Source organism: Acipenser ruthenus, chromosome 11 (genome assembly GCF_902713425.1).
Source record: "Acipenser ruthenus chromosome 11, fAciRut3.2 maternal haplotype, whole genome shotgun sequence".
NCBI lineage: Eukaryota > Metazoa > Chordata > Actinopteri > Acipenseriformes > Acipenseridae > Acipenser > Acipenser ruthenus.
The window spans coordinates 18,859,065-18,883,826 of record NC_081199.1 but is presented as its reverse complement, the minus strand read 5'-3'; the positions used below and the strand labels follow the sequence as shown (position 1 = coordinate 18,883,826).

At 38.5% G+C, this 24,762-nt stretch overlaps 1 protein-coding gene across 2 annotated transcripts in view; it reads right to left on the bottom strand.

The window, feature by feature from the left end:
• The window catches only part of LOC117427084 (contactin-associated protein-like 5), a 400,337-nt gene that overhangs the window by 66,302 nt on the left and 309,273 nt on the right, over nt 1-24,762 (bottom strand). For both annotated transcript variants that reach the window (XM_034045447.3, XM_034045448.3), the window contains exons 14-18: nt 19,287-19,443; nt 18,699-18,826; nt 11,012-11,182; nt 10,332-10,550; nt 9,336-9,575 (exon numbers count right to left, since the gene is read on the bottom strand). In XM_034045447.3, coding sequence (XP_033901338.3) covers nt 9,336-9,575; nt 10,332-10,550; nt 11,012-11,182; nt 18,699-18,826; nt 19,287-19,443 — 915 coding nt within the window. The remainder of the gene's footprint in view (nt 1-9,335; nt 9,576-10,331; nt 10,551-11,011; nt 11,183-18,698; nt 18,827-19,286; nt 19,444-24,762) is intronic.

The following is a 24,762-nucleotide window of genomic DNA, read 5'->3' as shown; positions in this document are numbered from 1 at the left end:
AATACAATAAATGGATAAGAACGATTTCAAAACATGTGAATACGGTTACCAATAGTGCCATACAGTCCAGTATAGTCTAGAATTGTGAGGTTTACAGATGCTGTCTGAACAGGTGTGTTGAAGGTGGTCAGGGACTGAGCAACATGTGCAAAACAGAATACCCTTGTCTCAAACTTCTCAGCAAGCCCAATGAAACGTTGGGTACCCAAGTTGTTGCTACAAAGCTTACCCAAATGTATCACACAGTTGGGCACCAACATTCCTATCGGTCTCATGACTGTGAATAGAAGGTTGCAGGAATAGAAGCAGTATTGCACTGCTGAGGTGTGAAACGCAAGTACAAATGAATTTCAGCATGAGCTGCAAGGAGTTCTACAGTGATGTCATCGGCAGAAAGGATGTTATGCACATGGCCAAGTCATCTAAGAAGTGCTAGACAGCTGGTGCTGACAATTAGAGGGCATACGATCTACAGTACATGGTATGTGTACGCTCTGTTTTTTATTTTATTTTATATACAAAGTTATAAAATATATATTTGGGGTAAATCTCTCATTGAAATGACCAAATAAAAAAGTGACTTTTCCACTTATTGTTATCTGATGTGTATGTATGAAAATCAAGTGTGTATATTAACATTCCCAAGGACGTGTTATTTTTTATTTGGTTTTGCAAATCATTATCATCATTTCCTGTCGAGCTTTACACATTGGTGTGTATTGCCGGAGGATTATTGTTTGGTTGCCAGACCAGGATTTATACAAAATAAAGACCCCTTTTCCAAACCAGATTACAGTTTCCTTTTGTGTGATTATTCCTGCACTGCATCACCTCTGCACCTATTCTACTCAGCAGCCACTTTGCCACAGGGTATGTAAGCAGAGACGAGGTGTCCCTTACCATCACAGTTCCAGAAACAGTGTGTCTACTCTAAACTCTTAGCAGGGCAAAACAAGACTGAATATATTTCATATTTGTTAGTCTTGTTTATGAAAAAAAGTTTTAAGTCTTTGAATAAAGGGAAAGCTCACGTTTTAGGACTATGGTACAGAATAATTCTGTAAATACCTAACTTCTTTCTCAGTCAGAAGTTGGTGGCATTAATTATCCTTTTACATTTCGCGGCTCTGCATTATGCAGCAGGTAAGCTCAAATATAAACGTAGATTTAAAAAACTTCATTCCACAGAGCAAAGAAATATTTATAAATTAATTCAGTATGTAATACAGCTGGTAAAAATGTGAAACAAATATTCACCACACAACAGGGGGAGGCACCAGTTGACCAGCCCCAAGATTCTAGCATTACCCCAAGGGTCATCAGAGGGCACTGAAGTGTATCTGAAACCTAGAAATACTAAAAGAAACTAAATACATCCAAACATCATTTAACTCTGGTTGAAATGTTTGTCATTGGATTTATTACATTTCTTTAAGTATTTATAGTTATGGATGTAGTTAAGTATCTGAAATCTAAATGTGTTTTTGCATTAACCTTTTATGGACATAATTCACCATTCATTCATTAGTAATGGAATACACTGAATACATTTGTATCACTAAAAGTGGACAGTGTTGTAGTATTTTAAATATAGTAATAAGTTTTGTTGTATATGGTATTATATGGATGTCTTTTTATTTCAATATACTGGTATAATCTGTCCCTGCTGAGTTTGAAGTATTTTAGACTGATCAGCGTCTGACACCCTCCCTGAATGACTGACCCCTGTTGATTTCTCCTCCAGCTGAACTGTAAGAACAGCATGGACAGTGCTCACATGGCCTCAGTGGAGAGCATGTTCCTAGGGGACCTGATCCAGGCTCACAACGAGAGCATGCCCGTGTCCTGACTCAGAGGCAATGACAAGCTAGGAGGTGGCACGGGAAACTGCAGAAGTTTGTTGGCTTAAAGTTTTTTTTGTTTTTTTTTACTACTTTTCATTTTCTGTGCTGTAGCTCACCCCGGTCAACTGTAGCATATAGCAAGATTAATGACAAGAAACTATAAAGCGACATTTTGAAAAATGATTGAATTAAGAGTTAACAAAACAAGGTAGGAATTAAATTAACTCCAGCACAAAGCAGTATAGTGTTAGTGCCAGTACAAAATTATTTTAAAAGGCTGGTTATTGCTCCATTAATTTAACACTGTAAATATGAGTTAATTACATTAACTAGCATAGTTACTACGTATGGAGTGATGCACCACCAGCTGACAATAGCCAGGGTCCCGCATAAAAGATTAATTCTCAAACTGAGTGCAGTAGGGATTCAAGGAAATGCATGCACATGGATTAGGGAGTGGTTAACATGTAGAAAACAGAAAGTACTGATTAGAGGAGAAACCTCAAAATGGAGCGAGGTAACCAGTGGAGTACCACAGGGATCAGTATTAGATTCTCTGCTCTTCCTACTCTACATTAATGATTTAGATTCTGGTATAGTAAGCAAACTTGTTAAATTTACAGAGCAGTGGCAAACACCATTGCAGCAGCAAAGGTAATTCAAAATGATCTAGACAGCAATCAGAACTGGGCAGACACATGGCAAGTGACATTTAATAACACAGGCAATAAAAATGTGCTTTATAAATACCATATGAGAGATACTAAAATTGAAGAAGGAATCTATGAAAAAGACCTAGGAGTTTATGTTGACTCAGAAATGTCTTCATCTAGACAATGTGTGGAAGCTATAAAAAAAGCCAACAAAATGCTCGGATATACAGTGAAAAGTGTTGAATTTAAATAAAGGGAAGTAATGTTAAAACTTTACAATGCATTAGTAAGACCTCATCTAGAATATTGTGTTCAGTTCTGGTCACCTCGCTACAAAAAGGATATTGCTGGTCTAGAAAGAGTGCAAAGAAGAGCGACCAGAATTATCCAAGGTTTAAAAGGCATGTCATATGCAGACAAACTAAAAGAATTGAATCTATTCAGTCTTGAACAAGGAAGACTACGCAGCAATCTGATTCAAGCATTCAAAATTCTAAAAGGTATTTACAATGTCGACCCAAGGGACTTTTTGACCTGAAAAAAGAAACAAGGACCAGGGGTCACAAATGGAGATAAGAACAGAAAACAGAAAAGAGGAGGCACTTTTTTTTTACACAGAGAATTGTGGGAGTCTGGAACCAACTCCCCAGTAATGTTGTTGAAGCTGACACCCTGGGATCCTTCAAGAATCTGCTTGATGAGATTCTGGTATCAATAAACTACTAACAACCAAATGAGCAAGATGGGTCGAATTACCCCAAAAGTAATGACTAAAGCTAAGGTTTACAATTTTAGAAAAGCAAACTACGAAGGTATGAAACAGAGACTAATACAAGTAGATTGGAGTAAAATAGAGAAAACATCCACTGAAAAAGGGTGGCTGTTTTTTAAAAATGTAGTACTAGAGGCACAAAACAATTACATCCCAAAAGTAGACAAATCTAAATCTAAAACAAAATGGCCAAAATGGTTTAATAGATCAATTAAAAAAAATATTCAGCGAAAAAAGGCACTTTACAGAGCAGTTAAAAGGGACCAAAAATAAAGCACACAGAAAGAGTACTTGGAACTGCAAAAGCAAGTCAAAAAGGAAGTTAGAAAAGCCAAGACAGAGATAGAAATCAATATTGCTAAGGGGGCTAAAACCAATTCCAAAATGTTTTTCCAATATTATAACAGCAAGAGAACATTCAAAGAGGAGGTTAAATGTCTAAGAGACACAAATGGCAAAATCATAGATGAAGAAAAAAAAAATAGCAAATATATTAAATGATTACTTTTCACAGGTTTTTACAAAGGAGGACACGGACAACATGCCCCACATGTCGACCTGTTCCTATCCAATTTTAAATAACTTTAGCATAACAGAGGCAGAAGTGTTAAAGGGACTAGGAGCTCTTAAAATAAACAAATCCCCTGGGCCAGATGAGATCCTCCCAATAGTACTCAAAGAAATGAAAGAAGTTATTTACAAACCGCTAACCAAGATCATGCAACAGTCTCTTGACACAGGGGTTGTACCGACAGACTGGAAAATAGCAAACGTAATACCGATCCACAAAAAGGGAGACAAAACCGAACCAGGTAACTACAGACCAGTAAGCCTGACTTCTATTATATGGAAACTTATGGAAACTATAATAAGATCCAAAATGGAAAATTACCTATATGGTAACAATATCCTGGGAGACAGCAGCATGGTTTCAGGAAAGGGAGATCATGTCTAACTAACCTACTTGACTTTTTTGAGGATGCAACATTGAAAATGGATAACTGCAAAGCATACGACATGGTCTATTTAGATTTCCAGAAAGCTTTTGACAAAGTCCCGCATAAAAGATTAATTCTCAAACTGAACGCAGTAGGGATTCAAGGAAATGCATGCACATGGATTAGGGAGTGGTTAACAGGTAGAAAACAGAAAGTACTGATTAGAGAAGAAACCTCGAAATGGAGTGAGGTAACCAGTGGTGTACCACAGGGATCAGTATTAGGTCCTCTGCTATTCCTAATCTACATTAATGATTTAGACTCTGGTATAGTAAGCAAACTCGTTACATTTTCAGACGACACAAAAATAGGAGGAGTGGCAAACACTGTTGAAGCAGCAAAGGTCATTCAAAATGATCTAGACAGCATTCAGAACTGGGCTGACACATGGCAAATGAAATTTAATAGAGAAAAGTGTAAAGTATTGCATGCGGGCAATAAAAATGTGCATTATAAATATCATATGGGAGATAGTGAAATTGAAGAAGGGAACTATGAAAAAGACCTAGGAGTTTATGTTGACTCAGAAATGTCTTCATCTAGACAATGTGGGTAACCTATAAAAAAGGCTAACAAGATGCTCGGATATATTGTGAGAAGTGTTGAATTTAAATCAAGGGAAGTAACGTTAAAACTTTACAATGCATTAATAAGACCTCACCTAGAATATTGTGTTCAGTTCTGGTCACCTCGTTACAAAAAGGATATTGCTGCTGTAGAAAGAGTGCAAAGAAGAGCAACCAGAATTATACCGGGTTTAAAAGGCATGTCGTATGCAGACAGGCTAAAAGAACTGAATCTATTCAGTCTTGAACAAAGAAGACTACGCGGCGATCTGATTCAAACATTCAAAATCCTAAAAGGTATAGACAATGTCAACCCGGGGGACTTCTTTGACTTGAAAAAAGAAAAAAGGACCAGGGGTCATAAATGGAGACTAGATAAAGGGGCATTCAGAACAGAAAATAGGAGGCACTTTTTTACACAGAGAATTGTGAGGGTCTGGAACCAACTCCCCAGTAATGTTGTTGAAGCCGACACCCTGGGATCCTTCAAGAAGCTGCTTGATGAGATTCTGGGATCAATAAGCTACTACTAACCAAACGAGCAAGATGGGCTGAATGGCCTCCTCTCGTTTGTAAACTTTCTTATGTTCTTATGTTCTCTCATTTGTAAACTTTCTTATGTTCTTATTTTCTTATGAACTGTATGATGATGCTTAATTGTGACTCAATTTATTCTTGACCGCTATAAGATCAACTTTTCTTCCCATAACATGGCGGCATTTTATTAAACTGCCAGGTAAAGAGAACACAGATTGACACAAGCAACACTACATTTCAAATTAGCACAGTGACACATCTCCATTTTTACTGCCCATGTCCATGAAAGATGTCAGCATCAAAGATGTTTATCAATGTTGCATCCTAAGTACTGCCAGACACAAACTGTAATGATGTCAGAGAGACAGATGAAATGGGAATGTACTGAGCTTGTTAATAATGGAGTAGGGCAGTGGTTCTCAAACATGAATTTTAAAAGGGCCACATTTACAGCCCTGAAACCTGACAGGGGGCAGCAGTAGGTGCAAGTCAGTCTGTTTTGATCATTTCTTTTTTCCAAATTCTTTTCAGTTCATACAGTGCTCTATATGTTTTTATATAACATACTCAATGCATCATTTAAGAATGGATAAAACACAGCACAGCTATAAAAAGGACGTTGTTAGTAATAAATGTAAAAACCCCTGGAGTAGGGTGATCAGTGTGCAATGAGTAAAGGTGAGGATACTGTTGATCGGGCTGCTAGATGTTAAGAAACTGAGCCGACATGAAGTTTGGGGGGTGAAAAGCACACTATTTTTCAGGTTTCATTTTCTGTCGTAGGCACACACTCGCTTCATTTAAGGCCAGTACTGAGAAATCGAGGACAGCTTCTCACTGAAGAATGATCTTACTGTAGATGATCAAGAACAATGAACAGATCCACCAGGGCTAGACAGACTAGTGTCTCACAACATGCTTCTACACTTAGAGGACTGCTAGCTAGCAGTCCTCTAAGTGTAGAAGCAGTCCTCTTTATACCTGTATTACCCCTTACAAAAGATTACCACAGTATTTTCCTATGGTTATACTACGCATTTACCACAGTATAACCTGTTTTGCCATGTTGATGAATGTGCTTTACACTGCTTACCTATGCTTTACCATGCTTTCACTATTCTGTATTACACTTTGTGATGCTTTTGCTGTGGTAAACTTTATAAGGGACAAATAAATATTTCAATAAAAGTATAGTCTAAATTATAAAAATATAAATGTTATTTTCTTATTATTAAACTGGATTTATCAGACAGCTACTAAGAAGTGGTTTATGAAACTGGACAAAGGACTTATTCCTATACACAAAAAACACCACAAAATGCAGGTATCCTTGCAGGGCAAGAGTTACAAGCAGACACTGTGTATGAAGTCATGCTTTTCCTTCAAGGGTTGATTAATGCAGCTCTCTGATTGCCACGCACACAGATGCAGCTGATACAAAATAAATTGTCTATTTTGGCTACCAGTAAAAGTGAGTCTTAAAAACCTCTTTGATTTAACATTTTCTTGTGATTTGTGCTTTGCTAAACAGTTTGGATGCTTTTTCCAAGTTATAAACCAGTTAGATGACAAAACTTTACTTCAGAGCCAAGTTATTTATTACTTAGCCATAAAAATCAATATACCGTACAGTAGTCACAATATAATAAGAAGAAAGAATTCATCATATTGTTTGTGAGAGTACTGATGTAAACATGTGGTGGCAAGGGAGGGAGCGGTATTTTAAAACTTTTTTTCCCGTGTCATTTGTGGTTTAGTGTATGGCCATTACCTTTCTGCATTGCAGTTTGGCCTTGTTTTGCTTTTACTTGACACAACAGGCCATCGAATTAATGAAGGATGTATTTCGACTGACCTTTTATTTGTCCAGTATAATGTACACAATCACTATATTTTAATATGGTACACCACGGTTGGGATTACATTCAGTATCCCCCCTGGGTTCACACACATTGACGAAAGTGCATGCCCTCATTAGATTGAAAGGTGAGATGGGGGCTGAGGGGTCTGTAGTGTTTATTTGTTCATTGTCAGAGCACCCCTGGCTGATTTATGTATTTATTTAAAAATGGTATGTGGAAGGGTGGTGGGCAATTCACTGACACAAAGGAGACAGAACTTTATTTGTAACGCCGCTCAGGCGCACTGATTTATTTTTACCCGCAGAGGGCGCTGTTGTCCGTGGCCTGAATACTGGCAACAGTAAACAGGACCACAGAGTTACAGCCCCAATACAGGTACACAGTCCAGTGCACATACAAGTGCTCGAAAATAATAATAATCAAAACAAAAGGCAAAAGAAAAAGGGAAAATAAAACACAGTAATAAAACTACAAACAAAAGTGAGGCTTACGCAGTGCCCCCACTGCCGCTAAGCTGGTCTACGCTCAGTTATCCTATACACTGGGGTGGCCAGAGTTCCTCGTACAGCTAAAAACATCCCCTCGGGTACGTAATTATTTCTTTTATTTTTCTTTAAATTATTTTGCCTGGTCCTTGTTTTTAAACTGACGTCTTCTGTCAGTGTCGCTGTGTATTTCCAAACACGGCCATCCGAATGCACAACCAGAGCGAAGTTCTTATGGGCCGAGCAATCTCCCAAGGCCCGCCTCTCAGCCACTCAGAGAGAGCGAAAGCCCACACACCCTCTTCCCCACCTCTCCGTGTCATCGCCATGACTGACAGGCGGATCCTATGAGACCGCTGCCCTCTACCTGCAGTACCACGCATGTGCCAGATCTCCCGTTACATGGTATTATACATATTCACAGATATGCACTCATAGCAGCAAAAAGACCAGACAGATGTATTCAGTAATCCCTCACAAGTCAACTAGTGGATTCAGAAAAGCCAAGGGATCAACCATGGCTCCCTTCTTCTGACACCCTCCCCAGACTTCTCAAATAAAAACAATTCTCAGCATGGAAAAACATAATGCTGACTATATTGGGGCAACAACAGTCTCTTTAGAAACATACATTAACTGATAAATAAAAATACATGACTGGATTTTATTCTGCCGTATGCTTGTGTCATTTAAGTGATTGTAGCTACAATTTATGGAATTATTTTGTAAGCTACAATCATTTTCACATATTCAGCTCTCATTTTATCAAAACTGGATAAGCGTTTTTTTTTTTTAGAAGAATGTTTCAATCAGACCAATGCCATTGTAGCTCCAAAATGTAGGACAGAAGCATATGCAGTGCTAAACTATAAAGCATATTTATTTTTATTGATTAATATTCAACTAATTTGACTAAATTGAGTTGAATAATTGAGGTAAAATTCAACTAAGAAGTCCACCAATCACTTAAAAAATATGTATAAATCATAATTTGATAATGTCTGGTACTCTATTTGTGAATGGCATGTTTCATAAGACTTTGCAGTTTGTGAACTACATTTTAAAACTGCTTGGGATTTTTTTAAACTATTTATAAATGTTCTAAAATGTAATTTATATGTTAATGAATTGCAACCACACTCCATCTGAATCCGCAAGATTCATAATTATTTCACAATCACGTGGCGTGGGATTAGTCGCCAGACTAGTCAATTATCAGGTGCTACCCCTAGTTAATACTGTACTTAACATCATCTGCACACCCAATAAACTACAGTATATATGCATAGAAATGTCATGAATAGTCATACCAGACACCCTGAAAACACAGCTGACTGAATTGAACTATGTTTAAATGAATGAGTTCTGTATTAATAAATAACAACCACTGAAATAAACATATGAGATGACAGGCAACCCAGATGTTGCTCACTTTCAGTTGCACTCACATATGCCACATATAGATTAGCCACCCTTATGTGTATAACCTACAGTCTAACTGCTAAAAGATGAATAAGTCATTCTCAAGATAAAAGCCATTATACAGTCGAATGGCCGGCTCCACGCTATACCCGCTGGAGATGCTGAATTAAAATAATAAAATGAATAAAACAGATACCTTTCTTACAGAGGGGCCCCCTGTAGGCAGAGTGAATGCAATCACAGGAGAAGCCATTGTATTTTTCAATGCACTTTCCTCCATTGTGGCAGAAACTGCCGTAACTGCTGCAGTGACCAGGGCAGCCCGGCTGGACCCCTGGGGTCATCTTCGCCCGTTCCTCAAGGTCAAGGGTCAAGCCGTTCAGCATCAAGGAACGAACACAACCCAGAAACCCCTTCTGCCTTGATGCTGTACCTCCTGAAGAAAAGATGAATAAATCTGAATTCACATCTCATTTGCTTGCTTATTTAGTGTTGCACGGTCATGTTTTTGTGGAATGACTAATTTAAAAAACAACTGCCTAAAAATGTTATTAAGTTTCTCCCTTGAGAAAGATATGTACAACATATCGAAACGTTGGGCAGCTGGCTCTTTGAGCTAAAATATATATATATATATATATATATATATATATAGTCACCATTTTACAAATTAAACATAATATTTTTCAGAATGTTGTACAAAAATACAGGGTGGTCATGAAGTGAATTGACTTGGGTATTCTATTATACAGATGACACATGGTTAAATAACTATGAAAAGCTGTAAAAGCTTCAGTTCATTAATTTAGCACTGTATCACTCAGGGCTTTGGACAATCAACAGATCCAATACTGACATTTTCATTGCATTATTGTGTTCCCCAAGGCATTTTTGGCCAAATAACTAAATTGTATATTGTTATTTGGCCAACTGCTTAGAAGCTGAAGTTAAAAGCCTGGTTTAACAGATGGCTGTAATCCACAAGTGACTTTATGCCAGCCCTGTAGACTCGTTATGGACCATTTAAGCAGTAGTGTCCTTTCTAACATAGCATTACACTGATACAGGACCAGACTAGACAGGTGACATACTTTGGGGAAACTACAAGTCCTGTTTATGCTAGAAAATGTTGGCATCGCTGAAGATAACTTGCTTCTTAACTGTGTCTACAAATCCCTTGACTTGTCCCTACCTACAAACAGCTGGCTGTTGAGCTGCAGACGGAAGTGTCCGTCAGGCAGAGCCTCCAGGAACCTGATTGGTAACTGGTCGACCTGGAGCAACGCCTCCTTGGTGTTGCGCTCAGCTTTGACGTAGTGCCACTGCTTGTCATTCAGAGGGGTGGGCGACTTAACTGTGAGCTCGATAGGCCCGTTCCCCACGTCGAAGGAGAAGGTCACCGCAGACGGAGCTGAAATTAAAAAATGAGACGAGACCTAGAAAACAAAAACTGCAACCTACCAACTGGTGTTTTATTAAAACAGACAAAAAGGGTAACAAAAAGCATGCGAATCTTCCTAAAATAGACATTTTATATAGCATATTTACACTTATAAAAAGTGTAACAGCCAGTATAAGTTACCCTGCACATCATATAGTTGTGCCTTTATCAGGTGAGCCACTCCCTACTGATTTGGATTGCCATGCCTAACTCTGGAACAGTATCGATTACTGAGCTATACCTATCCCAGTGGGCAGGGAGGTAGTGCTAGAGCAATGTGAAAAATGTGGCAATGCATGGAGACAGGCGTATTGATAAAATATTGGCAATTGAACCTAACATAAAATTACAAAACCTTAGGTATTAAAACGTATAGAAGTTTCTGAATAATAGTTGTTGCCACTGTAAATGATTTGAAGTATTATACTTACAACTTAATTCGATGCGTATGAAGTCTTTAATCCCCATGTTTTCCAGAAAGATTCCGGACTTGGCTGTAGTTTTAAAGTAGAAGGAGATGTCGGCACTGAGCTGTGCGTGGAACGTGGGGAAGTGGAGGTAAGAGGTCTCCATGTTGAAGGAGGCTGCATTCCAAAAGTTCCCTGAAAAAATGAATAATTTAATGTTTGTTCCAGTAAAAATCTTAAATAAATCATTGCCTGAGAGTCAAAAGTTTATACATGAGGAACTGCAACTTAAAAGAAAAAAACTGAACTACTTTAACTTAACCTTTAGGTTAAAGGCAGTTCCCAGTTTCTATGCCTTTTTTCATGTCGTCTATTACACTTGCACTGGTCATTTCACCTCAGCAGTGTCTTCTGGGTCAAAACACGTTACTGACTGAAAGCATGTCAGTCAATAGGGGAAGCAGCTGGTTGGTTTATGACAGGAAATAAGCCCTTGAAGGGGCTGTATGAACAATAGGTTAGTTTATAATGTGAAATATACTTTATTGAAATAAGTTCCAATTCAGAACTTATTGACGTTCAAGAGAGCGAGGAATTACTGATGAACACCCAAAACTGGACACAAGACAGGTTTAAAAAATGGTCACAGTTTATTGAATCCAGAAATATTAAAGACAGAAATATCAAACACAAAACTAAGCCTTCTGATGTGTGCTAAATATCAAGAGCTAATAATGGCATCACACTAGTAGCTTAGAACTGTAACAGGAAATTAGTTTAAACAACCCTACATATCTAACAGTCTACATATAGTATTAAACCATCACTCTAAACATGCTAATATGTACTTAACTAAAATATAGCAAGTCATCTCAAAAGCTCTTCATGTAAATACATCAGATATCCTAACTTACAGTGCCTATAGAAAGTCTACACCCACTTTCAAAATGTTCAGCTTTTGTTGCCTTATAGCCTGGAATTAAAATGCATTAAAATAGTTTTTTTTTTTTCATTTATCTACACATCCTACCACACAACTTCCAAGTGAAAAAAATATTCTAGAAACTTGTAGAAAATTAATTAAAAATAAAAACTGAAATAGCTTGGTTGGATAAGTATCCACCCCCCTTGTAATAGCAATCCTAACCAATCACCTTCAAAATCACACACCAAGTTAAGTGGCCTCCACTTGTGTTAAATTGTAATGATTCGCATGATTTCAGGATAAATTCAGCAGTTCCCTCTGCTGGGTAGTGCATTTCAAAGCAAAGACTCACCATGAGCACCAAGGCGCTTTCAAAAGAACTCTGGGACAAAGTTATTGAAAGGCACAGATCAGGGGATGGGTATAAAAAAAATATCAAAGGCCTTGAATATCCCTTGGAGCACGGTCAAGACGATTATTAAGAAGTGGAAGGTGTATGGCACCACCAAGACCCTGCCTAGATCAGGCCGTCCCTCCAAACTGGATGACTGAGCAAGAAGGAGACTGATCAGAGAGGCTACCAAGAGGCCAATGGCAACTTTACAAAAGCTACAGGCTTTTATGGCCAAGACTGGTCAAAGTGTGCATGTGACAACAATATCCCAAGCACTCCACAAATTTGGCCTGTATGGTAGGGTGGCAAGAAGGAAGCCATTGCTCAAGAAAGCCCACCTTGAATCCCGTTTGAAGTATGCAAAAAAACACTCAATAGATTCTGTAACCATGTGGCAAAAAGTTTTGTGGTCTGACGAAACTAAAATGGAACTTTTTGGCCTAAATGCAAAGCGTTATGTTTGGCGCAAACCCAACACAGCGCACCACCCAAAGAACACCATCCCTACTGTGAAGCATGGTGGTGGCAGCATCATGTTATGGGGATGTTTCTTATCGGCAGGGACTGGGGCACTTGTCAGGATAGAAGGGAAAATGAATGGAGCAAAGTACAGAGAAGTCCTTGAGGAAAACCTGCTGCCCTCTGCAAGAAAGCTGAAACTGGGACGGTAGTTCACCTTTCAGCATGACAACGACCCAAAGCACACAGCCAAAGCTACACTGGAGTGGCTAAGGAACAAAAAGGTAAATGTCCTTGAGTGGCCCAGTCAGAGCCCTGGCCTAAATCCAATCGAAAATTTGTGACATGACTCGAAGATTGCTGTCCATCAACGCTCCCCAAGGAACTTGACAGAGCTTGAACAGTTTTGCCAAATCTAGGTGTGCAAAGTTGGTAGAGACCTATCCCAACAGACTCAATGCATAAAAGTCTTCTTCTTAATATATAAAGAAGAAAATTTGTCTGTCTGTCTGTTCCTTTATGCATTCCGACCCCGCAGGAGCCAATGCAACCAAACTTTGCACAGCCTCCTCTTTCATCCAGGTCAAGGGCTATGTTTGGATCCCAAATTTTGACCCCCGGGGTACTTTATTTAGTAACCCCATTACTGGATCACTGCAGTAGCCATGTATCTCAAATTAAAGAAACCCACAAAACAAAAAAAATAAATAAAAAGAATGCATTGTACAACACCCAAGATCTGTAACTTATAGGAAACCATAAGGTTGCCGTTCCCCAATTTGTCATCCATGAAATATTGAAATATTGAATTTCCCCAGGCAACGGCGGGTACTTCAGCTATATATATATATATATATATATATATATATATATATATATATATATAGTGAAGTTAGGATATATGGTATAGATATGTTTTATACAGTATATTACAGATTTAATGTGTATAAAAAGTTGTCTCTCCAGCTGTAGCATTCATTCTGTATTAAGTGTTACTGCCTTTAACCTTTTGCTGCTGTATACTGTCTGACAAACACATTTCAGATGTACAAAAAAGTCAATTAATAATGGAGGCATCAGACATATAGTACAAAACTGAACCCTTGGGTAGATATCTCATCTTCTAACTGGGAAATGTTTTGGTCAAAAATCACTTCTTATTATGTAGCATTTACCTTTTGTAAATGAAAACTGTCCTGGGATCTGGATCCATGTCTCAGTGTGAGCCAAAACTATAGACTACTAGGCCAGGCTGACTTCCCAAATCTGTGTTTTATGATTATATCAAAACATTGTTTAATAACCCTCTAAGACCATCGTGGTAATAAAACAATCAATCAAAAAACATGGGGGTTGGGGGGGAGTAACAGTTTAAATTGGATGCCAATATCCACGCAGATCCATCTTCATTTCCTTTATGTTTTTGCTTAACATGGAGAACAGAAAGAACAAAAACCTTGTTTCCACTTTTTGATTGCTTATTTCTCATATCTATCAACATGGTAGTATCTTGTTTTGTGGTGTTAGAGTCCTAGGTCTGTACAGAAACATAGACTGGCATTCTAGTATTGGGTTGTGACAATAGTTTTCCTATAAAGTTTGTGTTATATACAAGGTCACAGTTACTCCAGTCATAATTCTAACTTGGCAGGAGTAACTACAGTACTGTGACTTTCGATTTATTTTACTTACCGTCTTCAGTAATGGAATAAATTAAAGGTACTTAGCTTTACTGGGAACTTTAATTGGACTGTAATACACAGAATAATATATATTAAACTAATATTTTCTTGAAGACAGTTACTGTAAATTGATTTTTATTAAAATGGATACTGTATCTGATATATTGTTATTATCAGGAGACTTATCTAAATGAAAGAGACCACTAATTCAAGAAAGTGTTTAAAACAGAACTGTATACTTTATTACTGAAATGCATATACATGAGGTAAGAGCACTCACTAGCAATCATTATGTTGCCTACAATCTGCGTCATCATTATACACATGTAATGCCCTTTAACCCGTATACATGTAATGCTCTTTATCCCCTTTTCAATTTTGATGTTCCTCACATTTCTCTCTTTATTTTTTTTCAAAATGCAACTAAGAACCTGTTTCGACCCCTTAACATGGAACCAAGAAAACATCCACAGAATTGTGCATCTGTGCTTGTTTCTGGGTCAGAGGTTACTACCACTTGACCCACTAGAGCACAACCTTTACGGTTTGCTCACGTAAAAGTGAACCTGGAAGGAGTAATCGCTGCCCTTCCACTTCTTGTATACTCAGTTGGGCTTTTATTTTGTAACCTCTCAGGTCCTGCACTCTTCTGTGCTTCAGCTAGCACTGGTTTGGACTGTGGCTCTGGATCCTGAACTGTGTTCTGTTCAGGTATTTCTTGTAGGTCAGACTCGTCCTTTATGCTCTCCTTAGAGTTGGTGCGGTCCATCCTCAGGTGTCGCCTGTTCCTTCTGTAACACTGTCCTGATGCAGATACAACATTATAGGATTTTGGCTCTGACCTCTCTGCCTAGACAATAGCTGGTTTCCAACTTTGAGCACTCTCCATGTACACTCTATTGCCTGGCAGCAGCACTGGGAGAGATTTTGCTTTTGCATTGTAGTTTTGTTCTTGCTTTGCTTGAAGATGTTTCAGCCTGGCGTCAACTCTTTTAGGTGTGCAAAGTTGCAGCAGTGCACTGGAACTTGTCAATGTACTTCAAGACTCGACCCATAAGCATCTGTGCAGGAGAGTATTCCATGCCTGCTATTGGAGTGTTCCTCAAAAGTGAGCATTGCCAAATGTAGTTCCATGCCTGTTTGTGCTGCTTTTTTAACCCTTTGCAGTCAATTTATTAAGTGCGTGTCAGGCGCGTCAAGGTCCAATTTATTTTCACACGCGCAGTTAATTTTAGACGCGCTGTTTAAAAGTATTTTTTTCCACAGTCAAATGGGTGTAAAAGGCCCTGCATATCAACAAAGCACTCACTAGGCATCTCCAGCCCTGCCCCACCCTTTCATTCGCTATAGCTTTCACATATGCCAAGAATAATAATAATAATAATAATAATAATAATAATAATAATAGTCGTACATACCGATCAATCATCTCCTGATCACTCGTTTTATCACCAAACGCCTCAATAATGTGATCCAATTCATTATTTTATTACTATAGCATCTGAAAAAAGCTCTGCAAATGTCCGTGATATTCTCTGAGCGCTGATACAGTCACAGCCAGCTTGTTTCCTTGTGGCCGCTGTTATCTGATGCCAGGGGCAAGTATGACTATTCATGAGGTACGCCCTTTTATTTTTTTTCGGCTTGTCTCGGCTCCTGTCGCTCCCACTCAGCCATTCAATTGTTTTCTCGGCTTTTTCCAGAGAAAAAACGACTAGAAACCAGTTTTTTGCATCTTTTTGATGATGTCGGACAGGGTCCGACATTGGACCGGATAGGAATAATTGCAATGTCGGACCAGGTCAAAGGGTTAAGCATCAGCTTTACTGTCTTTATTGAACCCTCACTGGTGTTCTGAAAACATATTGATGGAACTTTTTTACTGCAAAGACAATGGCCAGTAGGTCTTTTTTGATTTGAGCGTAGTTTTGTTCGGAAACAGACAAAGCACAGGAGGCATATGCGATTGGCCTCCCCTCTTGCAGAAGACCTGCTCCAAGATCGTCTTTCGATGCGTCTGGTTGTATTGTGATTTGCTTGTCAGAATCAAAGAACCTCAGCACAGGTGCCTGAGTAAGGGCTTGTTTGAGCTGAAAGTATTGGTGTTGCTGAGAGGTTGGTAAGCATATCACACGGCAGAGAGACTTGTCCTTCAGGCTTTAGTCTTGTCCTTTATATCTGCTTTTTATTCTCTTAGACACTCTGTCCCTATAGGCTGAGACCACGCCAAAACAATAAACCCCCTTGCTTATATAATTTGTCTCTATAGCCTGTCAGTATCTGTTCCCTCTATTCTCGTTCCTACTCCAGTTGCTCTCACAGCCACTACCCAGCTCGTTCTGGCTAACCCTCATAGGCTTGTTTACTGCAATTCTACATTTTTTGTCTGCTCTCAATTGTTTTCATTCATAACTCTCCTGCTATGACGTATTCCCCTGCCTTTTACCCCCCAGACTAAGCCCACCCCCCGACCCACTCTCACCAATCACTGCAGCACATCACTGAACTAATCTCCAAATTTTTTGATGATATCTTCAAACCCAATGTTGAATCACTGCCTACATATGTAAAGGACTCTACACATTTTCTACAAATATTGGACAATTTCAAAGAACACCACCACTGTGATAATCCTATTCTGTTTACAATGGACATTAAAAGCCTCTACACTGTTATCCCCAACAGTGAAGGTTTAATAGCTTTAAAACACTTCCTTGATGAACGGATAGTGAAGGAGCCCCACACAGATATCCTTTTGAGACTAGCTGAACTTCTGCTCACTTTGAATAGTTTTTCTTTTAATGGAAATTTGTACACTCAAGTAAGAGGTGTCAGCATGAGAACTAAAAGGGACCATTATATGCCTGCCTTTTCGTAGGATCAGTTGAGAACACATTTTTGCAGTAATACAATGGGAACACACCGAAACTACCTCAGATACATTGATGACATCTTTGGAATTTCAACTCACTCTTATGAAGATTTGAAACAGTTCATTCAGTCAGCATCAAATTCCAGCCCAGCTTTAGAATACACATGGGACATCTCAGAGGCCGGCACCGGTATATCGTTTTTAGACATTTCCATCACAGCTGAGAATTCCACTATCAACACCACTATTCACTTCAAACCTACCAACTCTCATTCATATCTACAATATGACTCCTCACACCCAAAGGCTTGCCGTGACTCAATTCCCTATTCCCAACTTTTAAGACTCGTATTTGCAATGATGATCAAGACTTTTTCATGTCCCATGTTTCGTTTAGACAGAAAGCATGTTTTACATACCACTAAAAAACACAGTGAACAGAATTCCTCTAGTCCTCACTTACCATCCCACCAACAGAGAACTACAGAAAATTGTACAAAGAAATTTTTAAATTCTACACCAAGATCCACCTACAGCACCTATTTTAAAAATCCTCCTCTAATATCCTATAGAAGAGACAAGAATTTAAACTAATTCTGCAGAACCTTTAATAGGCACAGTCCCATGCAACAGACCATGATGTACAACATGCAAATATATTAACTCCCAAACTGAGATCCGAGGCCCTAGATCATCACTCCACATCCACCAGCCCTTTACATGTACTTCTAAAGGAGTAGTGTACTGCATCATTTGCACAAAATACAACCAATTATACATTGGGGAAACTAAAAGACGTTTAGCAGATCGTTTTGTGGAACATTTACGAAGCATTCGAATCAACATCTTGACATTTCCAGAGCCCAACACTTCAACAGCAATAATCACACTGCTGAAGACATCACCATCTGTGGAATCAGTCAGTGTTTTGGTACAAATTATACTCGGAAGCAAAGAGAATGTGATCTTATCTTCAAACTTGGAACTTTGGAGCCTCTTGGAATGAACATTCTATTCTGACACCATCTTAACATAATGCTCAGGATTTTTGAAAATCAGCAAGTTTACTGCACTGTGTTACTTTTCTTTTTACGCAGCTGAAGAAGGGCTTTTTCCCCAAACGTCCTGAAATAAATGATTTTTTAATCATTTAAACCTTTTGTGTACATTATTTTTATTTTATTTTTTAAATATTTTTCTTCTTATCAACCTTCATTTTTGTACACCGCAGTTCTACCTTCTCTGAAACATTATATATATATATATATATATAGTATCTACTCAGTACAAGAACATTATATAATCTCACAAAAAATTGACAGGCAAAACCTCAGTGAGTGAAAGTGTCAGTGTAGCACTGAGTAAATGGTTCCACTTACTGTCACCGTAGCAACGCAGAGGCCCTATTCTGTACACTGCTTCTGAGCCAGTTCTGCTTGTGTCTCCAATCACCATCTGATTCACAGGTAAGTGTTCTTTGTAGGACAGAAGGCCTGTATCATTAGCCCTGCAAACAGACAGCAGATACAAAACAAGGGATGGCAATTATATTTGATACCATTAAGTGGAGTTTGCCTTAGTGCCATTTCTAAAACACTTGAAAAACAGTCAGCTGACAAAAAATGTCATGACGACCAAAAATAAAATAAGTAAAATAAATATGTACAATATATTTAATAAAGTTTGCATACACCATAAGACACATGGTTATCTGTACTTGTTAACTAAATCTGCCTGTTGGGTTTTGAACCGCAATAATGCTGTTGTTCACCATGCCTCTATCACACGGGTGCCAAATTATGGTTTTGGAGAACCATTCCACTCCAGGTTTTATAGGTAATGTGAAAACAGTTAACTACTACAGGACCTGGGTGGAGGTTTAATTGGTTCAGGGTTGGAACAAAGATCTGCACTCGAAGGGCCAACTTTGCCAACCTCTGTTCTACAGTATTCCTTCATGTCATTACCATTCATCTCTGTCAGCATCACAGTTGCAGAAATAGTTCATGTCTATGCAGTTCTCATTCAGTCCACAGGAGCACTGCTGGACCCCAGGCAAGGAACCACTCCAATAGGTCTGCCTCTCACTGGTCCTGCCCACCCACCATGAGAAGGGAGTGCCATCTGAAAGACAACATCTTTACAGTCATTATAACCGCAATAACAAAGCTGGTAGCTGTTCTTACTTCTGGTGTTAAAAAAAGCCACTTTCTTGTGTGCTCGGGATGTCATCAGAGCTTACTGTATTGCAATACCTGTGATTGTGTAAATAAAATATGTGTGTCTGAGTGCCGTTTCAAATACAACCTTTGTCTTTTTCACACTGTGCCAGCGGGTCCCACAACCACTTTACAGGTACCTATAATCATGTTTAAAAATAACTCCCCATTTTCTTGTTTATATCAGAGTTCCAAGATGCAAATGCCGTCCCTGGCAACAGGTGAAAAAAACAGATCTAGTTTCAAAAGTATTGTTTTCTGACCAGATGAGCTTACGATTCTTTACCGATTTGTTATGAAAATGCTTATATGGCGCCTGACCGCTCTAATGTCGGTGCCTGGGCACCAATGAAACAATCTCTTTCCATGGGAAAAATTAAATTAGTCTTTCCTTGCCATTGAATAGGCACTTGAAACAAAATAAATCGATGTCTGATTCCCTACGGGACACTTTTGATGGTACAGTCCGAATCTGAGTCTCCGATAACCGGCGTGTATTTTACATGTTGGCAGAGTCAAGACAGAGTCACACACATCTCCTGCACAATTGTCTGATTCAGTAGTCCTCTTGATGCAATGAAGAGAACATTAGGAAGCTATTACAAACTACTACTTTAAGAAGGCTAAACAATTGTAGAAATGCTGACGAAGACAGTAAAAGTGCATCAACTATGACTGTGGACACAAACACAGCTTTGTTTTGTTAATTACCTGTTACTTTAAAGTTGCTTTGGATATGTGTATCAGTCAGTGCAGATACCCGGGGATCGGAATGAGCGACTGCCCTTGCAACTGGCTTAGTATGGCACTTTGTGCCCTGAGGGGAGGAATGAGGTGCCGGTGGGCTGGGACAGGAAGAATGAGTGTCTGATGTTATCCCCTTGTCTCTGACTCAGCTGGGGGAGGTTAATCAAGGGGGAGTAGCCTATAAAAGTTGCATAAGAGACACATGTATTACAGTGCCTTGCATAAGTATTCACCCCCCTTGGACTGTTCCACATTTTGTAGTGTTACAACCTGGAATTAAAATGGATTTAATTAGGATTTTTTGTCACTGATCTACACAAAATAGTCCATAATGTCGAAGTGGGGAAAGAAATCTACATTTTTTTCAAAATTATTTACAAATAAAAAACGGAAAAGTTTTGATTGCATAAGTATTCAACCCCTTTGCTGTGACACCCCTAAATAAGCTCTGGTGCAACCAATTGCCTTCAGAAGTCACATAATTAGTTGAATGGAGTCCACCTGTGTGCAATTAAAGTGTCACATGATCTCAGATTAAATACACCTGTTTCTGGAAGGCCCCAGAGTTTGTTAGAGAGCATATCTAAACAAACAGCATCATGAAGACCAAGGAGCTATCAAAACATGTCTGGGATAAAGTTCTGGAGAAGCACCAATCAGGGTTGGGCTTTAAAAAAATATCCCAAACTTCGAACGTCCCCCGGAGCACCGTTAAATCCATTATTAAAAAATGGAAAGAATATGGCACAACCACGACTCTGCCTAGAGAAGGCCGTCCACCAAAACTCAGTGACCAGTTAAGGAGGGCATTAGTCAGAGAAGCAACCAAGAGGTCAATGGTAACTCTGAAGGAGCTGGAGAGATCCACAGCTGAGATGGGAGAAACCGTCCATGGGACAACTATAACCCGGACGCTCCACAAATCTGGTCTTTATGGAAGAGTGGCGAGAAGAAAGCCATTGCTGAGAAAAACCCATATCAAATCCTGTTTGGATTTTGCCAAAAGGCATGTGGGAGACACAGCAAACATGTGGAAAAAGGTTCTCTGGTCTGATGAGACCAAAATTGAACTTTTTGGCCTTAGCGCAAAACGCTATGTGTGGCGCAAAGCCAACACTGCTCATCACCCTGAGAACATCATCCCCACGGTGAAGCATGGTGGTGGCAGCATCATGTTATGAGGATGCTTTTCATCGGCAGGGCCTGGGAAACTGGGCAGGATTGAGGGCAAGATGGATGGAGCCAAATACAGGGAAATTCTAGAGGAAAACCTGTTTCAGTCTGCAAGAGACCTGGGACTGGGGCGGAGGTTCACCTTTCAGTAGGACAATGACCCTAAACACACAGCCAAAGCTACACTGGAGTGGTTTAAAAACAAGAATTTGAATCACTTAGAATGGCCCAGTCAAACCTCAGACCTCAATCCGATTGAGAATCTGTGGCAAGACTTGAAAATTGCTGTTCACCAACGGTCCCCATCCAACTTGACAGAGCTTGAGCAATTTTGCCAAGAAGAATGGGCAAAAATTGCAGGATCCAGATGTGCAAAGACTCACAGCTGTAATTGCTGCCAAAAGGTGCTTCTACCAAGTATTGACTCAGGGGGGTAAATACTTATGCAACCAACAAATGTCTTTTTTTTGTTTAATTAACTTTTGTGTCACAATTAAAAATATTTTGCACCTTCAAAGTGTTAAGTATGTTGTGTAAATCAAATGGTAAAAATCACAATTAAATCCATTTTAATTTCAGGTTGTAACACTACAAAATGTGGAAAAGTCCAAGGGGGGTGAATACTTATGCAAGGCACTGTACCTATTAAATGTGTTATATCAAGTACAATGTACAAATAAAACGTGAATCTGTATAATCATTTTTGTTTAAGAAAATCTATTTTTTATTGTCGTTCTGGTACTTATGTGGTACATATTTAGGACTACACCACTGTATATAAGGTTTCTCACTGTATGATGGTATTGTGATATGCAAAATGCTGGTAATTACACACAGTGGGCGACGTTTTCATACAGTTTACTCCAGTAGTCTTTAAGAAACTTTTTTTTTTTTGAAAGGAGAAAAATACGTATTGACTCGTACCAAACATCACCATGTCATGTAATTGGAGGTCTCTCAATCTCGCCCAAGTTGTTTGTTTCTCAGTTTTGTACATTCCTGTTGAATTTTCATCAAATATGAGTTAATTAAAGACCGAAATAAACTATTTGAAAATATGTCCCAACATCCCTGACTTTTTTTCATGACTTGGAAAATATACAAAATCTGTGCATTCCTAACAGTGATTTTTGAACTGTTAAGCATACAATAGGACAGGAGTTTTCAACCAGGAGTACGCGTACCCCTGGGGGTACTTCTATGGGTCATAGGGGGTTCGCAGAATGACTCAGAAATGCAAATAAAAATGAGTTTAAAATAAAAAAAAGAATGATATTGAATTGAATTTATTTATTTATTTTTTACAGTATTATAAATTATCTCTAAACCACTGCGCATAAATATTTCACTTTTGTTTAGCAGCTCAAAGTGAACTGCAGATGAAAACAAAAACAGAATCTATCACGGCTGTCCGTGATTTTTCAATTGAGTGGATTTCCACTCTCATATATGGGTCTGGTGATTCTGCCTATGGAGAGCGCTCTGTGCTGCTCAATAACTTTGCCGTTTTCAACATGTCATTTTATTGAATACTAAATCAGTGAAGCCCAATATTTCAGCATTTTTTAAAAAATATAAACGTTCTGGTAAACATAAATAACAATCACAATACTCATACTTTAACGGTTTTTGTTTTATTTATTAGGTGCGGCTGCATTTTTTGAAACAGCGGTTGGTTGAAATTGTTGCATTTCTTACTTGCAAAAGAAAAACAAAAAGGTAGAAAACACAAGAGCACAGAATGTGCAAAGTGACAGAATTTACACAAGAGCACAGAATGTGCAAAGTGACAGAATTTACACAAATGCACCGAATGCATTTGGATCATTGTTTCCGTTGGCTTTAATAAAAACAAAGTTTATCAATGGTATTATTATAGTTGTGTCTTGTTAATTTTGTTGCTATTGTAAACATTTTAAATGGCACATATTTATGCTGAGATGGTAAGTACATGTGATAAACATTTACAGTGCAGACTGTATTGTATTATTTATAACAACTTTGCCGAATAGAAAGTGAATAGAGTGTTTCCAAAGAGATTCACAAATACTGTCTTTTAATTCTGTCCACCCAAAGACAAATTAAAAGTTTTAAGAATTAAGCCTACTGTTTGGTATTCTGTCCTAAACCAGCAGTCCCAAACTGTTGTGACATAAATTATATATTAAATAAAACAGGGAAAAAAGAAATGTGTTAATCAGAATATTCTGCCTTTTTATTGCAACTGTGGTACCATTCAGTCAATTGAAAATTGTATAAGGGGTACTTGAGCTGAAAACTCCAGACAGAAGGGGTACAGTTTCAAAAAAAGGTTGAAAACCCCTGCAATAGGATATTGGATTAAACAGGTGATAAATGAAATATTAGGAAAATGTAGATGATATCAAATATATCTTTAAAGTGATTGTGACTAACAATATAATTCCACTGATCTTACCTGCTCACATCCATTTGTTATATTATACTGTATGTCTCAAATGTCCAGTTTTGAAAGAAAAAAAAACAAAAAAAAACATGTTATAGTAAACCTTGGTAAAAGAAACCTCTGTTTGATATCAGTTCTTCCTGATAGTGTCGCACTTGCTTGGTCATTCTACCTGGAGAGTGAAATTGTCCCCACTCTTTCATTGGCTCTCTTTTATGTCAGTACATAACAGGGGTGCAAACCGTTTTGAAAATGCAGACCGTTTATCACTAAAAAAGGCTCTCTGGTGCTAAACTGTTTAGAAAGTTTAGCACCAGAGAGCCTTTTTTAGTGATAAACGGTATTAGACACATTGTGCTGTATATTTATATGTATAATTGCTTAAGACCAAAATTCACAGAAATCATTCAAATAAAAAAAGGAATTCAATTAAAAAAGGAATTCCTGTGCAGTGTCTAGTTGTTAAACAGGCCTACCGAGTCATCTGGATGGCTGTGCTGTCAGTACTAAATCTGCAGGATTATCTTGTATGTGGCAGGTGTTCTCTCTACTCAAGTAGATGTTCCAGCCTCTTCACAGAGCTGGGTTTCTTGAATTGCTCAGGCAGAAGAGCTTGGTTTTAAAGTCACAGGGTTTCTCCTTCTATTAACAATATCAGTCAGAGTGAGCATGCTAACATCTCAGCCAACAACAATACCCTTGATCGTCTTCAATAACCAGGACAGTTCTGCTGTGGTTGTTGGTGGCTCAGCTGATGTTTTGAGATGGTATTTGTTCTTGGGTGAGATACAATTGCTGATACATTGGACAGTGCTTCCTGCATTTGCTAACACAGGGGTCTCCAACCCTGCCCTTATAAAAGCTTACCATAATAAAAGC